The sequence below is a fragment of the Martes martes genome (assembly GCF_963455335.1).
Source record: "Martes martes genome assembly, chromosome: 4".
NCBI lineage: Eukaryota > Metazoa > Chordata > Mammalia > Carnivora > Mustelidae > Martes > Martes martes.
The window spans coordinates 143,861,945-143,881,744 of NC_137891.1; the positions used below are offsets into that span (position 1 = coordinate 143,861,945).

The 19,800-nt window shown below is 44.8% G+C and overlaps 1 protein-coding gene across 4 annotated transcripts in view; it reads right to left on the reverse strand.

Annotated features, from left to right (window-relative positions):
* The window catches only part of FGGY (FGGY carbohydrate kinase domain containing), a 400,554-nt gene that overhangs the window by 154,751 nt on the left and 226,003 nt on the right, over positions 1-19,800 (reverse strand). For all 4 annotated transcript variants that reach the window (XM_080800002.1, XM_080800001.1, XM_080800003.1 and 1 more), the window contains one exon: positions 14,792-14,895. In XM_080800002.1, coding sequence (XP_080656128.1) covers positions 14,792-14,895 — 104 coding nt within the window. The remainder of the gene's footprint in view (positions 1-14,791; positions 14,896-19,800) is intronic.

Sequence of the window (19,800 nt, forward strand, 5' to 3'; positions counted from 1 at the left end):
GTGGGCCCAAAAGTAAACTCTGACTTCCTATTTACACGGAATGATCTTAGGCCTTTGTGGTTTCCTGCTGCATCCTGGTGTGTCTGTGCTTTGGTCTCTGTGTTTGCCTTTGCAGAGCTGCAAATGGGGTGTCTGTTTCACTTCATTCTGCTTTTCAGGAGAAAAAAAGAATTCCACAGTCTCTAACTGTTGGCAGATTCTGCCAGGTACTCTAAGGCCTGACTTCCCACGCCATCCACCCTTCAGCTCACTGAGAGAGACCTTATTTGAAAGGAAGGGGATTCAAGGAACCTCCTATTGTGTCCTAAACCGACGGGGACTGACTGTCCCAACTTGATTTCCTTCGTTTTGCAGTCATTTCACATTCACCAACTTCACGGTTACCTTCATCAAGTGTAAATTTAGAGTCCACCTATGTACAAGATGCTCTGTGAAGTCCAGTGGAAACGCTCAAGGGAAGATACTGGAATGCTGCTCGGGAGAAGCGGATTGTGGTTTTTCTGCAAGTCCTCCCTTACAAGCACTGGGGTACATGTTCCAAGTACAGATTTGCAGATACTCCTTCCAGGCAGACTTACTCCATCAGACTCTGTGGGAGTGGGACCTGGGGGAGTGCCTTTTTGGGGAGTTCCTCAGGTCCCTTGTATGCAAGTGAACTGAGAGCTGATGGCTTACAGATCAGAGAATTTCCAGTCACAATGGAGACTACTGACAGAACCAGGAGTCTTTCCTGCAATGAACCAGGTCTCCCCCAGCTGCCTGATCCTTCAATTTGAGTAAATAAATGTAAATAAATAAAATTTGAGTAAATAAAGTAAATAAATAAAGATGAATCCACTAAGCACGCAGGGGAGAAGGCTTAGGGCTTCCTCAGAGAGTATCTGAGTCTCTGCCCTATCACTTGCTAGCTGTGGGACATGGAACAAATCACTGTTTCTTTGAGCCTCAGTTTAAAAAAGAAAACAGCCCCTGCTCTGAAGGCCTCACGTAGTTATTCTGAGTATCAAATTCCACCAGGCATTTAACAAACTTCAAAGCACCAAGAAAAAGTTAAGTCTTTTTATCATTACAAAAACGTCAATAAATAAGAAAATAAAGCCAACCCCTAAGGCTTCTCTCAAGCAGTCAGAACTACCCCACCTTCTAACTATCCCAAGCTCTGAGAAACCTTTTCTTTCCTTTTACTGTAAAGGACATTTTGTGGACAGGTGATGTAATTTGAATAAGGTCCATAGATTAAATAATAGAATCCTATCTGTGTTTATTTCCTGACAGGATAATTGTATTATGGCTATATAAGAGAATATTCTTGCTTTTATAAAATAGATACTGAAGTATTTAGGAGGAAATGGGCATTATATCTACAACCTACTCTCAAATGATTGAGAAAAACATATTTATACACACATAAAAAATATGGGTACAATGCTTATGCAAATATTAAAAGAATCTAGGTGAAAGGTATACAGAATTCTTTGTTCTATTTTTGCAACTTTTTTTCTTTTTAAAGATTTTACTTATTTATTTGACAGACAGAGATCACAAGTAGGCAGAGAGGGAGGCAGAGAGAGAGGGGAAAGCAGGCTCCCTGCTAAGCAGAGAGCCCGATGTGGGACTCGATCCCAGGACCCTGGGATCATGACCTGAGCTGAAGGCAGAGGCTTTAACCCACTGAGCCACCCAGGCGCCCCTATTTTTGCAACTTTTCTTAAGTCTGAGGTCACTTTCTAAATATTTTATTTATTTGAGAGAGAGAGAGCTCACGAGCCAGAGCTGGAGCAGGAGTAGGGACAGAGGGAAAAGCAGACTCCTCGCTCAGCAGGGAGCCCCAGGATTCAATCCCAGGACCCTGAGATCATGACCTGAGCCAAAGGCAGACACTTAACCTACTGAGCTACCTAGGTGCCCCTGAAATCATTTTTGAATAAAAAGATGAAAAACAAAAAAGGGGGGAGGCAGCTTCTCCTAAACATTGTAACTGTGTATTATGTGCTTCTTTCCAGGTTTTAGGTTCTCTCAGATTTTTCTAAAAGCAGAGCTCAAAGCCCCGGCCCAGCCCTGGGTAGGCTAGCAGGATACATTCTTGATATCATGTTAACATTTCTAAGGAATAGATACAAAAGTCAGGAGCCTATCCAGATCTCACTTCCCCTAATATGTTCTTGCTCTCCAATCTCTTCAACCTCATTTCCATCATCTCTTAGATGGAGAAATATACTCTGGGGGGCCATTTTAGGTTACTATCTTCTAATGACATTTACTTTTTGTTTAACCTGAATATATTAGTATTACCTTTTATTAGGATCTAAAACATGGCTACTACATCTTTCTCTTTCTTAAATTAACCTCACATATCACAACAGTGAGGATTAGACCGGCACAGAACCCAGCACATGGTCCACGGGGAATAAATTCTAGCTGTTATTAAGTATAAACCTATTCCTTGCTCATTTTTGAAATGGTGTCCCCAACAAAATCTTCTTTACACACCAGGCAGGAACCTGAGTAGCCTTTTCCTTTCTGAATATTTCTCTTTTTCAGATCCAAGATTTTACACCCTTACACTTGGAGTTTGGTGTTTCATATCTATTTCACGGGGGATACAAATTACTTGCTGTTAGCATATCTCTGGGGGTTGGCCTGATTATAAACTATGTATCGAACACCTATGGTGTTCTCTAGAGACAGAGCATGAAGTAGGCTTTTCCCCAACTGCTCAAGGAGCTCAGGCTTATGGGGAAGACACACAGAATGGCAAGCGCTGGGCTGCAGCGGTGCAGAAGAGCCAGGAAGATCCACAGGGGCACAGTTGACTAAAGCTGGCGGAGGAAGGAAAGAGAGCCTGAGAGAGACCCCTGAGCTGGGACTTTGGCGAAGACGCACACCAGGGATGGTACAGTGACCGAGGACATGGGCTTGAGGTCCCTGTGCTTCGGTACAACCTCAGCTCCACTCCTTGCTCTGTGACCTTTCCACACCTCAGTTTACGCTTCTGAACACCGGTGATCATAACTCAATGAGAACCACCCCAGAACTTACTGTGAGTATCAAGTAACACAGAAAATGCTCAGTAGATGTGAATTATAACAATGGTGAGGATTCTGGTGATGATGGTACTCACCACGCAGAAGGGAGATGCAGCCACTCTGGGCAGAGAAAACACAGGCTCAGAGGCTGGTCAGAAGGAGAGCACACGGACTCTTCTCCAGAAGAGTAAACACAAGTGTGTACCACTTCTAAAGCATTCCAGATGGCAAGTTCTTCCCTGATTCATTTGATGGTCAAATCCAATGTGAGCTGATCAAGAGATATTTAGAATGTCTTTAATTGGTGTGCATCCTCACAAGTTTTACTGTAGAAATACTAATGTGTTTCATTGGGGTGCAGACCCAGACCTGTATGGCAGTGTCACGTAATACACTGCGGACACACAGTATTAACTTTTAAAGTCTCTATTCTCAAACATCTTGGGCCCCGTGGAATTCAGATAAGGGTGTGTGAATGTGCCTGCCAGACAGTAGAGAAGTGAGAGATAGTGAGGGATAAAGCTAGAGGTGGGTAGGGCCCAGATCACATGAGCTCTCCCATGCCCTGCTAGGATTCTGGGACTCAGGAGACATACCAAGAGATTTTACTCAAGACTGTGAAGCCACCAGACTTAATACTGAGGAGCCTCTTCACTGTGGGTCTGTCATGGTGGTCAGGGCCATATAAACCAGTGTCTGGCACAACCACAAAGAAACAAATACACATATTAATAAAATTGGCCAATTTGTCCCAAGTTCTCTCTTCTTTTTCACAGGCCATTTCCCTAATTCCAGAGAACCCTAGCCCTGTATTCCAAGACTATAGTAAATCTCTCAGGTAGGCGTTACATGGAGACATAAGGAAGTTTCAGTAAATTTTAACATACAGGTAAGATGACAGATGCCCAAATCAGGGAGGATCCACAACTGCTCTAAGCCAAGCAGCACCTTCCAGCTAAATGTCCCGTTGACCTACAGAATCAAGACCCAGTGCTTTCCTGGCTCCGCACAAGGCCACAACCAATGGCTGAGAAGCCCACACATAAATTTGGCAATTGGATATAGTGGATACTTTTCCACACACATAAATTTGGCAATTGGATATAGTGGATACTTTTCCATCAGTTTTGTGTTTTTGCTTTTGGCCAGTTTCAAGCCAAAATTCACTGAAAAACTCAGTTCTCAAATAGGTGGAATTCGGTTGCTGGATTGACCATGCTGTGTGTCAACTGGAAAGAGTCTGTTGATCAAAGAAAGAACCAAAGCCTTACAGAAGGCTAGGTAGTTCACATGCTGTTCTCCCTTTCACACATAGCCTATAAATCCATCAAAAAAAAAAAAAATTAAACTGGTATGACATGATCTTGTCTTCAATAAACTTGGATGTGTATGTGGTATACTGTATTTGGCTACCTAGTATGTTTCTGCCTGTCCTTCTGTCCATCTATCAACCCAACAGGTACTGGTCCCAAGCCACATGTCAGAGACTGTGCTAAATACAAGGAAATGGAAATCTACTGTTTTGAGATCTCTTTCTGTCCCCTCCCTAAGTAATAAAGGCTACATGCTGGTATCTTCATCGTGTAACCAAAAAGATGCACACTAAAATTTTCTCCTTCTCAAATACCACTAATCTCAGTTCTACAGAGCTTTAAAGATACATGGTAGGGGTGAATTTTAGAACATGTAAATGATCTTTTATTAAAACAATTTTTTTTAAATACATATGACAGCATGCAGTCACTTTCACCTCCACTGGATTTAAGACTCCTATCTTTTTCTAATTGAATGTATCCTAAATTTTTAACAGCATGGTCAAATGCCCATTTAGTTTGCTTTTGAATAAATTTTTCTTTTGGCAATCGGGAGCCACTGACTATTCATTAGGAAGAGACTTTCAGTCTCAATCTTACAGTCTTCACTGTTCAATAAACTTCTCATGGGTTCTTCTGGGATCTTTGGTTTCTTAGATGTTTGTTCCTGCTCCTCGTGCTCTAACACTGTTTAAGTGGAAGAAGAGAAACTGCCCCTCACTTATAATGGCTCTGGAGGACAGAATATATGAAAATTTAATTAACATGTGGAAAAAAGGGGCCCTTGGAGCATACAAGGGGGATGGGAGAAGGGAGTGAAAAAAAGAAGAGGACATCTACAAGGCCAAACTACTAAAACTTCTAAACTAAATGCACACAGAACTAAGTGAATGGGAACATGTCAAGGACTGTGGCACAGCACCCCGTCCTCGGAGAGGGCTCTAGGAAGGCTGTCTTCGGCATCTTTTTCACCCACACTGAGCCGCTGGAGAAGCACTGATACTCCCATAGCTGCTAGATCACCCTCAGTGGCCACACTACCAGAGTTACCCCCACAGCAGATGAGTGGTAAATGGGAAAAGGAGGAACAAAAAAAATCAATGTGGTTTTCATTTCATGCTCTTCCAAACCAATATAAAAACATCTTCACGAGTTGGGAGGTTGGCCGCCTATCTTCAAATTGTCTTTTCAAGTACTTGACCACAGAGCAGCAGGGAAACAGGGAAGACTCATAAATATTCTCCTCCCCAGGGACGACGGTGACAAGTGATGCTGTTTATTTTTATTGTTATCGTTAGACTGGTGGCCTCTTGAGAGGCAGTGATTTGAAAGCCCAGGAAGTGGGGAATACAAGAGCGCTGTGGTCTAGCTTTGACCCAAGCCCAACTTTGCGCTTCTCATCAGGCACTGGGAAAGACGTACCTTGTAACCACTCCACCCCTGTTCCCGTAAAACACACATGCGCTGGGCTAGCTCGCCCTGCCGCCTGGGTCTCATCGTTCTGCGAGGAGTTGAGAATATCAGCTCTGCAATCAGGGAGTTGGAAACCGACCTCCAGGACTTGCTAGCTATGTCTCCTTGGGCGAGTACTTGGTCTTTCTGAGCCTCAGTGTCCACTTGTAAAATGGGAGGGTAATTCAGATAACCGCATAAGGTTATTAGGGAGGTTTGACCAGAAATTTACATTTCTCACCCCATCATAAACATGTAGTACACATTAGTTGTGAATCTTATTGCCGCTAATTTTATTGTTTCCTTGCTTCTTTGACCATTCTTCTGTCTTTGGGGACAGCCAGGGCCAGGCCAGTTGACAAAAACCACCAGAAGCTTTTGTCTCTGACCTTCTGAGAGGCCTTGGGTCACCTAACCTTGTGTTGTTCCTGGTCTTCCAGAAACTTGCGACCAGACAGCCCCGCCCAGCTTTCATAGGAGTGGAATGGCCGGGTCACCCAGGAGGTGTGACTTTGTAAGAAAACGCTAAACTCTTTTCCAAAGTGGTTGTGCCGGTTCACGTCCCCACCAGGAGCATGTAGGAATTCAGTCCCCACATCCTTGCCACAACTGTGGCCCATCTAAAAGCGTGCAGTGGATCTCAAGGCAGCTGCAATTTGCATTCCCTTCTAAGTAATTATGGGGAGCATCCTTTGCTCCTCTAACACTGGCCTGAGTGCGAGAGTGGCCCGGGCCACAACTCTGCTTTGGGGGATCATCTTCTTCCCTGCTGTAAGGAAGCTGCAGAGCTATACCAGCGCCATCTCCCAAAGAGCAAGGCTCTAACAACATGGCACAGTCTGATGGGGGCACAGCTCTGGTCAGAGTCCAGAGCTAGGGCTCCTCAACTCTCTTTTCCCAAGAGAACAGACAGCAGGCTATAGAAGGTCTCTGAGCCAAAATGTGTCCTGGTGAGCTGCTGAGGGGAGTAGTGGGGAGTGTCAGTTCTACTCCCAAGGGTACAGGGTGTGAAGGAGGGTGGGCAGAGCATGGGAATAGAAAGCTCTGGAAGGCTGTCATGGTGGAGGAAAGCTGAGAAAGCAAGTACGGCTGGTCTGTGTCTCCCAAGACTCACTAAGTAACATCACTCAATGAAAATCTGAATTCCCAGAGAGGCCAAATGAACACCCAGATGTCCCTGGTAAAGTGGAGCGGGCAACAGAATGCCAGCAGCTCACATAGCGGGGGCGTCTTCCACTCAGTCAGGCCCCCTCAGCAGAGACAGACAATGAAAGGCGATGCCACTGGGTCAGGAAGGAGTGAAAAGAGCCTCTGGAAAATCCAAGCACTTGCACACTTCTGGGGTGGTGGGCCACGTGGGTGAAAAGCAATCCAGCCATGCAGTCACCAGGCAATCTGAAGAGCCCGAGCTCCCGACAGGACAGGATGGGCCAACAGGGGCACAGGAGACACAGGCCCACTAAGCAAGTCAGCTCACCGAGACACAAGCTGGTACCAGTAAAACGCAAATAACAGTAACTATTGGTCTGTGCTAGCGGCCAAAAGAAGAGAATCATAAACCATGTCAGAGTAGTTGGAGAATTAAGCTGGGCTGGAAGGGAACAAGTGAAAACTAACATTTATTGTATGGTTTTTTAAATGATGAAATAATTTTTCTTTAGCGATTTAATTTATTTCTTTGTCAGAGAGGGAGCAGAAGCAAGGAGAGCTGCAGGCAGAAGGAGAAGCAGGCTCCCCACTGAGCGAGGAGCGTGATGTGGGACTCGATCCCAGGACCCTGGGATCATGACCTGAGCTGAAGGCAATGCTTAACCAACTGAGCCACCCAGGAGTCCCAATGATGAAATAATTTTAATAGATATGTTTAGAATAGGGCCTGAAATACAGTAAGCATTATATAAGTGACTGCAGATAACTACAATTTTTACTTTGTATTTTTTTTGGTCTTCTTTTCTGTTTTTTTTTTTTTTTCAACAAGCTTCGTCGAGGTGTAATTAGCATGCACCAAGCTGCATATATTGAAAGTGTCTGATGTGGTAAGTTTTGACATAGCATACACCAGTGAAGACATTACCATAATCAAGGTAAACATCTCCACCAACCCCAAAAGTTTCCTTGTGCCATTTGTGTTCTGCCTATCCTCCTGGCTGCCACTGTGCCTGCTCTCCCACTGCAGGGAACCAATGATCTGCCTTCTGTCATTATACATTAGTCTGCATTACTTAGAATTTTAAATAAATGGCATCACAAAGTCTGTACTTCTGGGGGGTTTGGTTTCTATCAGCATACTTATGTTGAGATCAATGCATGCCATGTCTTATATGAACAGCTCATTCCCTTTTATTGCCTAGTAGTAAAGCTTTATAATGGACATCCCAATAGCGTATTCATCTAGTTACTGTTGAAAGGCATTTGGGCTGTTTCCAGTGGGGTGGGGGGGTGGCTATCACAAATAAAGCCGCTGTGAGCATCTCTGCACAAGTTTAGGAACGGACATAAGCTTTCATGAGTGGGATGGCTGGATCACATGGTAGGTGTACGTTAACTCTGGCAGAAACTGCTCAACTCTTTTCCAAGATAGTTGTGCCATTTCACATTCCCAACAGCAGCGTGTAAGTTACAGTCCCCGAATCCTCACCCCGAGGTTGGCCACTCCAGTAAGCATGTATACCATTGTGGTTTGGCGTTGCCTTTTCCTCGTGACAAGTGATGATGGTTAGCATCTTCTCAGGTGCTTGTCATCCAAATCTTTTCTTTGGTGAGAGCTCTGTACCCATATTCTGTACCCATTTGCCCATATTTTCATTAAGCTTGTTGTATCTCTCCTCTGCACCTTTGGGAGAAGCTACTGAACTAAAAGGGAAGACCGAGGACTCGGAGGTCAGTCCCCTAGATGGCTTGAACATGGTATGACCCACCAAACTGTTGTTTGCTTCAGTCTTCTCACTTAGGAAATGAAGACAGTAATGGTGGCTATCTCACAGAACTGTTGATTACCTGACATAAAGGATCCAGCACAGTCTGGGTACACTGTAGGTGCCTGATAGATGGTAGCAGCTAACACCATTGTCTTTCTCCTCATAATTACTGAGGCTGGGCCAGAGACGTTCAATGACCTCTGTCCAGCACAGTGTAGAACTTCCCTAGACTCAAATGCCAGGAGAAGCACTGCCCTGAGCTTCCTGAGTACTGGTCGCTGAACCACATCAACCCTTCCCTCGACAAACTGATACCTAGCATAGAATCTATTTTCAATAAATGTGGTTATGAGGCCCTGGGCCAGCCTCCATATGGAGAGTCTCCTCAGAATGCTGGTGACTGAAGAGGGAGCAGGGCACTTCATGCAAAGAACCCTAATTCTTTCATTGGGAGGTGTAACAGGTGTCCTATTTGTACCAGGTGGACCCCCTTCCCTGTCCACCTTTCTCAATGACCTCCACCAATGCCACCTGCTAAAGAGACTGAGATAGAGAAACTGGTCCCTGTGCCTACTCTCTTCTTAGCAGTGACACCTGCGAACAGAACGTCATCTGTTCAAGGCCTGTGGCTGTTCTCTCCACCCATGGTGCCCTCCTGATGGGCCTTTACATAACCATATCCCATCCAAACCACAGAAGTCACCTCCATGGTGTGTAGACACAGAAGAGAAAAACAAAGTGCAGAGTGAGGACAAGGCATGTGGCCTGAAACTGGGCTGGCAGGAAGTGTCCCAGTGGGATCAGGGAAACATTATATCCTATAGGAAAACTTTCTTATCTACTCAAGACTTTGGGCAGGCGCTTCTCCCTATTCCTACCACACTCCAGTCATGCATGGACCATAGCGATCTCCATCTGGGCTGAAGTTGTCTCCTTGTTTCTTTCTCAGTGAAGGCAGGCATGCCACGTCCATCATAATGATCCTAGTACCCTTACCACTTAGCCGGGCAAGTACAAGAAAATGCTTCTGTCATGAGTAAATGATTTAATGAATGATTTAAAAATAAACTTTTAATTTTAGAACAGTTTTGGGTTACAGAAGACTTATAAGAATATACAGAATCCCCATATACCCCACACCCAGATTCCTCTATCATTAATACCCCACAGAAGGTATAAATATCACAATTACAGAGCGATATTGATATATTATTACTAAATGCCTTACTTTATTCAAATTTGCTGAGTTTTCACCTAATGTCCTTTTTCTGTTCTAGGACCTGACCCAGGACCGCATATTACATTTAGTTGTCACATCTGTTTAGGCTCCTCTTGGAGGTGATGGTTCTTGGGACTTCCCTTATTTTTTTTGATGACCTCCCCAGTTTAGAGGAGTAGGGGTCAGCTGTTTCATAGAAATTCCCTCAACTTGGATTTGCTGATTTTTTTCTTAGGATCACACTGTGGTTACGGGTTTTGATGAGGATGATAAAGTGCCATTCTCACTAAATCATATCAATAGTACATATTATCAACATGGCTTATCACCATTGATGTCGACATTCACCATCTGGCAGAGGTAGCATTTGTCAGACCTCTCCACTGCCCCCCTCCTTTTCATAGTATCCACTTTGAAAGAAAGTCACTAAGTGCAGCTCACCCTTAAGGATTGGGAAATTATATTCCATCTTATTGATGGGGAAGTATCTACAGAAATTATTTGGAATTCTTCTGCAGGAGACATCTGTCTTATTCATTTAGTCATTTATGTATATCACTATGGACTCATGACATTTTTGTCATACTTTAGGTTATTATCAATACCACTTTATTTTGCTGCCCACATTGTTCCAGTCTTGGTCACTGGGACCACCTTCAGTTGGCTCCTGATTTTTTTTTTTTTTTGGTGCATTTCCTCACTTTTCTGGTACTACTAGATGCCCCAGGATTAGCTCATCTATTTCCTGTTCCTGTCCTAGAATCAACCACTTCTCCAAGGAGTTCAAGGTCTTTTTATTGGAGAAATGCATTAGAAACCAAGATCTGGGTATCAGTGTGCTTGGAACAACTAGCTGCTGGGGTATCCTAGTTTCTAGCTCTTCTCAACTGTCAGAGCTAGGAAACAGAGGTATGTTTACTAACAAATAGACACGTGTAGATATATATACATGCATCTATAGATATCTACAGATACTTGTATACTTTATATATATATATATCTGTAGATATACATATCTACAGATATTTGTATATACTTGTATATATATCTATGTATAAACTAGATGAAGCTGAACATGCGTTCACTCTGATGCCTCTAATTCAAATCTATTACTAAATGGATCATTCTGGCCTTCACAAATCATTTTTTAATAACAGTACTGTATTTGGTCTTTCATGCTCGGCATAGTGATGAAAAGTTTGTAAAGATCACCCCACTTAATCCTCGAAACATCTTTATGGGAAATACTACCGCCCACATTGAACAGATGAGAACACTGAGGGAGTGGAAGAAGGAGTATCTGACCTAAAGGAAGTAAGTGGTGGGGCTCGCACAGGAGCCTATGTCCTTGAGATCGACAGAGGACCACCATCCCCACTTTCATCTGAGTCCTTGTAAAAACCGCAGTTCAGAGTGATTTAAGACGCAGATATAATTCCCAGCCCTCAACAGCAAGTGTTCTGTTCACATCTTACCTCTTCAATACTTCTTCCACTTCCCAGGGTCCTCTCCCATTCCGACATGCTAACCGTAACACAAATTGCCAAGTTACAACCTGACTTGACGACCCCAGGGAAGAGGTGTTGGAGCTATGGCAAGGATCAGCTCCATCTGACCCCACAACTTTTCAACCTCAGCTAACCCCTGCTGTGTATTATGTTGGGTTTGGGGGACTTGCTAGTAATTAACTCTGAGCAAGCAGCTCTGCTTTCATGGAGTTAAAAAAAAGAACAAGCATTCTTTTTCTCTTGTTAACTAAATCATTTAAAGGAAGATAAATGTACCAGCCCACACCTGTATCTTCCAAAATATCAAAGGCCTGATTAGTCTAAGTCTTACGTTCAACCTCAAGCTTTTTTTCCAGATTCCTGGAAGGAATAGGGACCAGGAGGTAAGGAACTTCTAAGTATTTATTAGTATTTGCTTACTTGGATATTCATTCATTCATTCATTCATACGTAGAAAGAGGCAATCTGGATCAGGCACAAAATATTCTTGGGAATTTTGACTCAACATACTGAATCAGAAACATCAGTGAACAGACAGGAAGAAACAGAATCCTTTAGACCAAGTTGAACACCACTTTTTGAAAAGCCTAGAGTCCCCTCTGGTCCCTGTATTCTGTTTGGTGAATTTTTCCTGACAGTTGGTGGTTTCATTTGCCAGAACCACAACAAAGGGGGTCCTTGAGTTTCCCTAGGAGTGTTTCCTTAGACCGGCACCTCTCCTAGACCTCACAAAGGTGTTATTGTTGCTGGCTCACTGGGCACCCAGCACCTGAGCAAGATCAAAGGCATTTTCTGATGCCGGCATGACCACAGTCTCGCCCTCGCCACATAACATTAAAGCTGATGATTAATCCCGTTGGCCCAGAAGGTCCCTTCCCACTCCCAAGTACAAAGCTGGATGGGGGTGGGGACTTTATTTCCAGCACAACATGACCATAATAAACCGGCATTTTATGGCCCTAATTCATTGCAACCAACTGCAGCTGCCCATCAAACTCGTTAATGCCCCAACAGTTGCTTCATGTGAGCCTTATATATCACTAGGAGAGTGTACTAAGAATCTCCACCATTTCTGAGTGTCTGCTCTAGACTAGATACATACGTGCACAATTCACACTAACCAGCAACACCAGCCCTGATGGGATGGAGGAAGGATGTGAGATTTGGAGAAGTAGCTCACCTCTCAGGTCACAAGCTCAAAAAGTGCATGAGCGGGAGTTCAACCCGCATCTGGAGAGCTCTGAAGCCCAGTCCGGCTCCACTTCTTTGAGGGACGTGACCATGGGGCACAGCACTGCGAGGCACTGAGTGGGATCTGAGTGCTGGGTCTGAGTGCTCTGCTCCAGCTTAACAGCTTGTGACCCAGGAACATTTCTGGATTTTTCTATGCCTTAGCTGCCTAATTGGCAAAGTGGATCCTGTAGGAAAAGGGAGTACCAATCCCATTAAGAGACAAGGAGAATGAGGAGTGGGGACATGACAGAGTCCCTCAGTTTCATTTGGATTTGCTTCTGCTCAGAAGTCTGAACTGAGTGTAGTTAAAATGTCTGAAATTCAGATTTCACAGGAGGAACCAGATTAGATGTGTCCCTGTGAAAATGGGAGTGATTTAAATAGGTTTCAATCGGGGTTCAGTGAAGAAAAGCTAGGCGGTGCAGACTCATGTCCACAGAGGTGAGGGCAGGCTGCCCAGCTGGGTACCTCCTGGGTGAGGCGGCCCGAGGCCTCAGCAGACCTTTCCCTTCAGGGACAGCTGGGCCCTACAACAGGGCTGCTGAGGGGATTTTAAAAACTCAATTTAAAAAGTTTCACTTAAGACCGTGTCCATAGAAACAAACAAAAGGAAAACATTTTTTTTGTTTTGTTTTTTGGGCTTTCTTTTGGCAGGGGGAAAGGGCAGGATCAAGGGAATCTATGACCTTGGAATCCAACATAAATGTCCCCTCAGGAAGGTGTCCCTAATCCTGGACCCTTCCCAGGCAGAGTCAGTCCCTGCGTCCTTTCTGCCCGACAGCACCAGCACAACTCTTTAAGAGCTAACCGCCACGGAGTGCTCCCTTCATGGCAAGTGCATCACAGCCTCATTTCACGCTCAGAACACTCGGAGCCGTGTACTAGGACTCTCCACATTTTGTAGAGAAGGAATCTGAGCCCCAGAGGGCTAAGTGCCTTGCCAGGGGCCCCATAATTAGTAAGCAGAGGAAGTACAACTGGAAACCAATGGGGCTGGATCTACCATGAAATGGGAAGCGGGGCACACTGTTTGGCACATGGTAGGTGCTCAGGATCCTGGACTCAATCTGCATGGATATTCTGGGGCCTTGTATTGGTAATGCCAGCTCTGATGATGCCTCATTGATAGGAGGACTTCTGTCACCCTTATGTTCCCAAGGTTTAGCACAGCTCCAGACAGAAGGGAGAGGAGTAGGTATGTAAAAGTATCACTACTTACTCAACCAGAATATTTAATGGTAAAAAAGGCTCACTGGTCCCTACTGCTATTTACCATAGTTTGACATGGCACTTGATTCCCTCCATGGTCACAGAGATTCTGCCCTGGACTGGGTCCACGCTCATCCTCGCCCACCTTCCCCCTCCTCCTCCTCCCGTCTGCCTCCTCCTCCTCCCCCTCTCTCCCTCTATTTTACTCATCTGGGAAAAATCCAAGGAGTCGTCCATCTAAGTTTAACAGAGTAATGACTTTTAAATAAAAATATGGTAGAAATGGGTACTTATCGAAATGGAATGCTTTCAGGCTCATGCATTTAAAGGAGATATAAATTTTAGGGCAGGCACTAAATTTTAACTGCAATCTTGGAGAACGCCTTTCCACTAATTCATGGAGAAAAATTAACAAAGTGAAAATTGCTTATCAGTGTTCTTTTGAAGTCATGATATGCAGCCCAATTCTATAGATCATCAGGGCGCTTCCAGGGAGATGGATTTATATTGATTTGGAGAGAGCTCAGCGGCCAAGGAAAACAGACACCCCTTTGTAGAGAAGACTCAGCAACCCATTAGGGACAGATCAGCCTGGGAGCAAGGCGTTGCCACCCTTGGATCCAATTTCAGCCCTCATGCCTGAGCTTTCTGACCATGGAGATGTCAAAGACAGACTCAGACCTCTATACTTTTTAAGAATCTGGCCCCTGGACAAAGATACAGCAAATTTAAGCACAGCTTTTGGGAGATGGGCTGGGCTTCTGGCTAGACAGAGCAGGCAGGCAGCAGGAAGGGAAGAAACTGACAGGCAAAGGGGCCAACAAGTCACATCTCCTCTTGGGCTGCCCCCCTCCCCCCACACCCCGCTCCCCACCCGCTGGTGGTCGCCCCGCCCTCTACCCAGCAGACTCACCCCCATGTGACAAGAAGACGTCCCACAGATGACAGCCAGCCGTGACGTCACTGGCTGTCCCTCACAGGCAAGGCCGTACCCTCTCACATCTGCTCCAATCACTCCTGTGAGAAAGCAAAACAAAACAAACCCCTCTTTAAAAAAATAATAAAATAAATAATGAGAAAAGAACACTAAGAACAAGCATACGACACTCCTTTATACAGCCAAACACTGAGAGAGCGTTCCTGTGTAGGCCAGTGTGGGGAACCTAGGAAACATGTGATGTCTGTGCTTTGTCTGGTCCGTGTACAGCGTCTAACTGTTGTAGGAATCCTAGTCACTGTCATTAGAATAATCAAAGCAGCAGCCGTCAGGAAATACCAGGCACTATGCTGAACATTTATGTGTAGGACCTCCTTTTATATTAACCCTGTCAAGTCCGTCTTGTCAATGCCACACCCATCGGTGGAGAAACTACACAGCAGGTGTCAGGAAGTGGGAGCTGCAGACATGCCAACGTTCCTCACTACAACACGGGCAGGGGTGCAGTATGCTGGGGCAGGGCAGAGACTGGGCTTCGGGTGACCTCCCCAGCTCCACCCGGCGTCAGCCTCGTCCCCACTCTCCGCTGTCTTTCCCACTTCAAGGCCTTCGTACTTGTTCTTCCCTCCATCTGAAATGCCATTCCCCAACCTCTTTGCCAGGCTACTCCTATTTATTCCTGACTCAAATGTTACTTCCTCAGGCGGCTTCCCTGGTCCTCCAGGAAAGATGGGAGTCTCCTGTTCGGTATTCAAACACACCCTTGAACTTCCCTAGCACACAAGACAGTGTTTTGTTTTGTTTTGTTTTTTAATTTAAACTCAAGTAGTATATATATATATATATACACACATATATATATGTATATATATATATGGCCAATATATAGCACACATCATTAGTCTCAGATATAGTGTCCAATAATTCATCAGTTGTGTATAACGCCCAGTGCTCATCATATCACATGTCCTCCTTAATGCCTGTCACCCCATTATCCATCCCCCTCCCAGCTACTCTCCAGCAACTCTCAGTTTGTTTCCTATAGTGAAGAGTTCTCTCACAGTTCTTCTCCCTCTCTGATGACTTCCCATTCAGTTTTCCCTCCCTTCCCCTATGATCCTCTGTGCTGTTTCTTATACTTGCACATGAGTGAAACCATACGATAATTTGATTTACTTATTTCGCTCAGCATAATACCCTCCAGTTCCATCCACGTTGATGAAAATAAGATTTCATCTCTTCTGATGGCTGAGTTATTATAGTCCATTGTATTTGTAAATGTTGAACCAGGAAAAAATTCCACTTGGTCGTGGTGAATAATCCTTTTAATGCACTGTTGGATCCTACTGGCTAGTGCCTTGGTGAGAATTTTGGCATCTGTGCTCATCAGGGATATTGATCTATAATTCTCCTTCTCGATGGGGTCTTTGTCTCGTTTTGGTCAAGGTAATAATGGCCTCATGGAACAAGTTTAGAAGCCTTCCTTCCCTTTCTGTTTTCTGAAACAGCTTCAGAAGAATAGGTATTAGACACTGGTGGTTTTAAAAGCCTACACTGCCTGCCTCTTCTATAATAAAAGTTTCTGGAAGCTGGCACTTTCTTATCCACAAGCTGAGAAGCCCAGCCCCTACACAGATGCTGGTGCAGAGCAGGAGGCAAAAGTACCAATGCGTGGGAATGCACGGATAAGGAAGACCCTGTCCTCGGAGTGCTCCCAGTCTGGTGAGAGGAAAGAGAACCCTAAAGGAGCACTTCAGTATGGGGAGTCAGGATAGGATAGAAGCATGGAGACCACAGGAGCAGCCTAGCTCAACCAGCAGGGGGTCAGGGAGGTTTCCCCAGAAGGTGTGTCTATGCTGTTCTGCAGGAATTGGCCAGGGGAAAGGCGGGGTGGGGGTGCCTCCTCAGGCCATAAATCCCCAGATATTGACAGTATTGGCTGCTCAGCAAGCAGGCCTTTCCAGAAAGCAGGATCTCAAGGCCCAATGAGAGGCTCTCACATTCCAACAACTTTCTAGGTTTTTCCAAGGCTTTTTCCAAATTCTACCTTCCTAAGCACAGCCACTTAAAAACCTGGGCCATTGTTCAGAGGCCCAGCAGCAGGGGGAGGTAAGACTCTTTCAAACTTCCTGTGGTGATTATCACCGCAAGGAGGTCCCAGCAACCGGGTGACTGAGGTCTGAGACTGAGCCCGTAAGAGTTCTGGGCCTACTGGCTTTCATCAAGTCCCTTGCTCTGCTCAGCACTGTGGGATCCTGCAGACTGCAGTTCAACATCGGCCGGGAGATCTGAAGGCTGTAGGAAGTAGAGAGCCAGAGTGTGTCTCCTTCTCCTGCATGACTTCAGCTCTGCTGACAGGGCCACATGGCTCTGATATCTGCTGACACCTTTGGACTCTGGTAACCTCCTCCTTCCTTTGTCACTCTGGCCTGGGGTAGTAGCAGCTTCCATTTTGCTGATCGCTGGCTAGCTTCACAAGGATGTAGCCCATCCTGGCGACTTCATTATTTGGGTCACCAATTTTCTGTACTAAATTTCCTGTTTTTTAAATACTTAGTTTATATTTTTCTAGGTGGACCCAGAGTGATACAGCTCCCCATCCAGGGCACAAAGGGTTTTGCACAGGAAGAAACCCTAGATCTGAGCTAGTATTAACTGAGCTAGTATTAACGTGCTCTCTCCATACCTGTCTCATTTTATTCTTAAAACCACTGAATGTGACTGGTACTATTATCATCCTCATTTCAGAGAAGAGGAAACTGAAGCTTACAAATGAGGGGTAATTTAACCATGTTCACATAGCTCACAAGAAGCAGGGTTAGCATTCATATCCAGGTAGGTTCGTTTCTAGCTTGTTCTCCAAGATAAAAACCCAATAACCGGGTGCTGATATTATCTGTAGATCTCAAAATACTAGGGTCTTAAAGATACCGATCCTGAGATCCCTGACAGGAGAGGAGTCAGCCACTGGTGGTCCACAGTGTTATAAATAAGTTCAGGGAATTCCTGATGATGGCTCATAGTTACTGACTCTACATATATAAAGCACAGGCAAAGCATATCTCACAGGGTTTCAAATGGGAAAGTGAGAAAAAAATAAGTCTATAGTAACTATTTCCTTGTTTCTTCTCCAACAGATTCATTGTTGGTACATCTAAGCTTGGAATCGGAGGACTAGGGCATTGTCATGGGAGAAGAGTGGAATTTGGAAACAGGAAGACCAGTATAAAATGAAGACAACAGCAGTATCATATGGTCACTGGGATACTAAGGAGATTTCAAAAATAAAAGTTTGATTAGGGGCGCCTGGGTGGCTCAGTGGGTTAAAGCCGCTGCCTTCGGCTCAGGTCATGATCCCAGCGTCCTAGGATCGAGCCCCGAGTCGGGCTCTCTGCTCAGCAGGGAGCCTGCTTCCTCCCTTCTCTCTCTGCCTGCCTCTATGTCTACTTGTGATCTGTCAGATAAATAAATAAAATCTTTAAAAAAAAAAAGTTTGATTAATGGTAGCTATGTCTCCATTGCTACTATCACAATGACCCTCACCACTAGCACCATCATCAGCATCAACAACCACTCAATTATTTCCCAAGAGACAGCTGTATTCTTTCTTCCCTCCTAGCAAATATATCAGACATCTAAGATAGACTGAGTGCTGTGCTGAGCTCTTTAAATATTATCTCATTTAATTTCCACAATGCCTACATTCTTTCCCTTCCTCGACGGATGCAGAAGGAAAGGTTCAGAATATTCAAGTGACATGCCCAAGGAACATGACACAGATAGAAGGAGTGTCGGGACTGGACATTGTCCTGTCTTATTCCAAAGCCCATGTTCCTTCTACACCCCTTTAGTTTTTGATGTTATATTGTCTCACGTGAGGGAAACACAGTTGTAAATATCGGCACACCACAGAACACTGGTAAGAGCCCTGGGTTGAGAGTTAGAAAAGCTGAGCTTAGCCCCAATTGTGCCACACTACAACAAAGTCTGAGCCATTCCTCCACATCCACAATGTATACGTGAAGTCGCAAATGGGGATCATTTCTCTGCTCTTCTCAACATACAACACACGGTGCTTCTTCAAAAAAACCAAGTAAAGTGTCTCCTTTTCTAAAGACAGGAAGGCAGAAAAATGCCTCCCCAAATCCTACACTCTTGAGCTCTGAGATGTTGATCACGTCAGGCCAGGCTCACCTAACACGGGCAAGAGGCAGGTCATGTCCAATTCCCTCAGGAGAAGCCCACTAACCCTGCTTCATGTCCAGCCCAGTCCCCAGCAGGGCAGAGCCGGTGCCTGCTCTGAGGCCAAAGGAAGTTGAGAGCTGATGGATCTCATCTCGTTTTTCCTTCAGACACACAGAGCTTGGAGGGGCCTTCCCTGAGAAAAGAGGCCCAAAGCAGGGAAAGCAACCAGGGGCAGGAGGAGCTTTCTCCTTTCTGAATAAATACATTGCACAATCCAGAGAGGACTCACAGGCTGCACGTGTACATCAGGAAACAATTCACAAGACGAGATTTTGACAAGCACAGCCCTCAACGCTGCTGGGGCCCTTCATGCGACTGTAAAGTGTCAGTTTATTCAGCATTCTGCAGAAAGTTATTTAAAGGGCAAAATTAGCAGCTGAAGAAATAGGGAGGCCAAAAGAAGTGAGACATTCAATCTTATTTTTCCTGAAACTTGCACAATGCTCGGCTGATGGTAGTTGCTCAATAAATTTTTGTTGAATGAAAAAAAAAAAAAAAAAACCCAACCCAGCAGGAAAACAAGCTTACGGAGTCACTGAATCAATGCAAGCCTTCTTATTTAATGATCCCTACCCCTCCACATACACAGAACATAGTTTGTACCAAGGAACAGGTTTAAAATGAAATTAAAAAGAAAAAAATTAAAACTTCACGTATAGCTCTCCCATTTTCCCTTATAAGCTGTCTCCCTCCCTCTCCCCTATCTACCAACCATTCACCCATCCTTCCATCCATTTTCT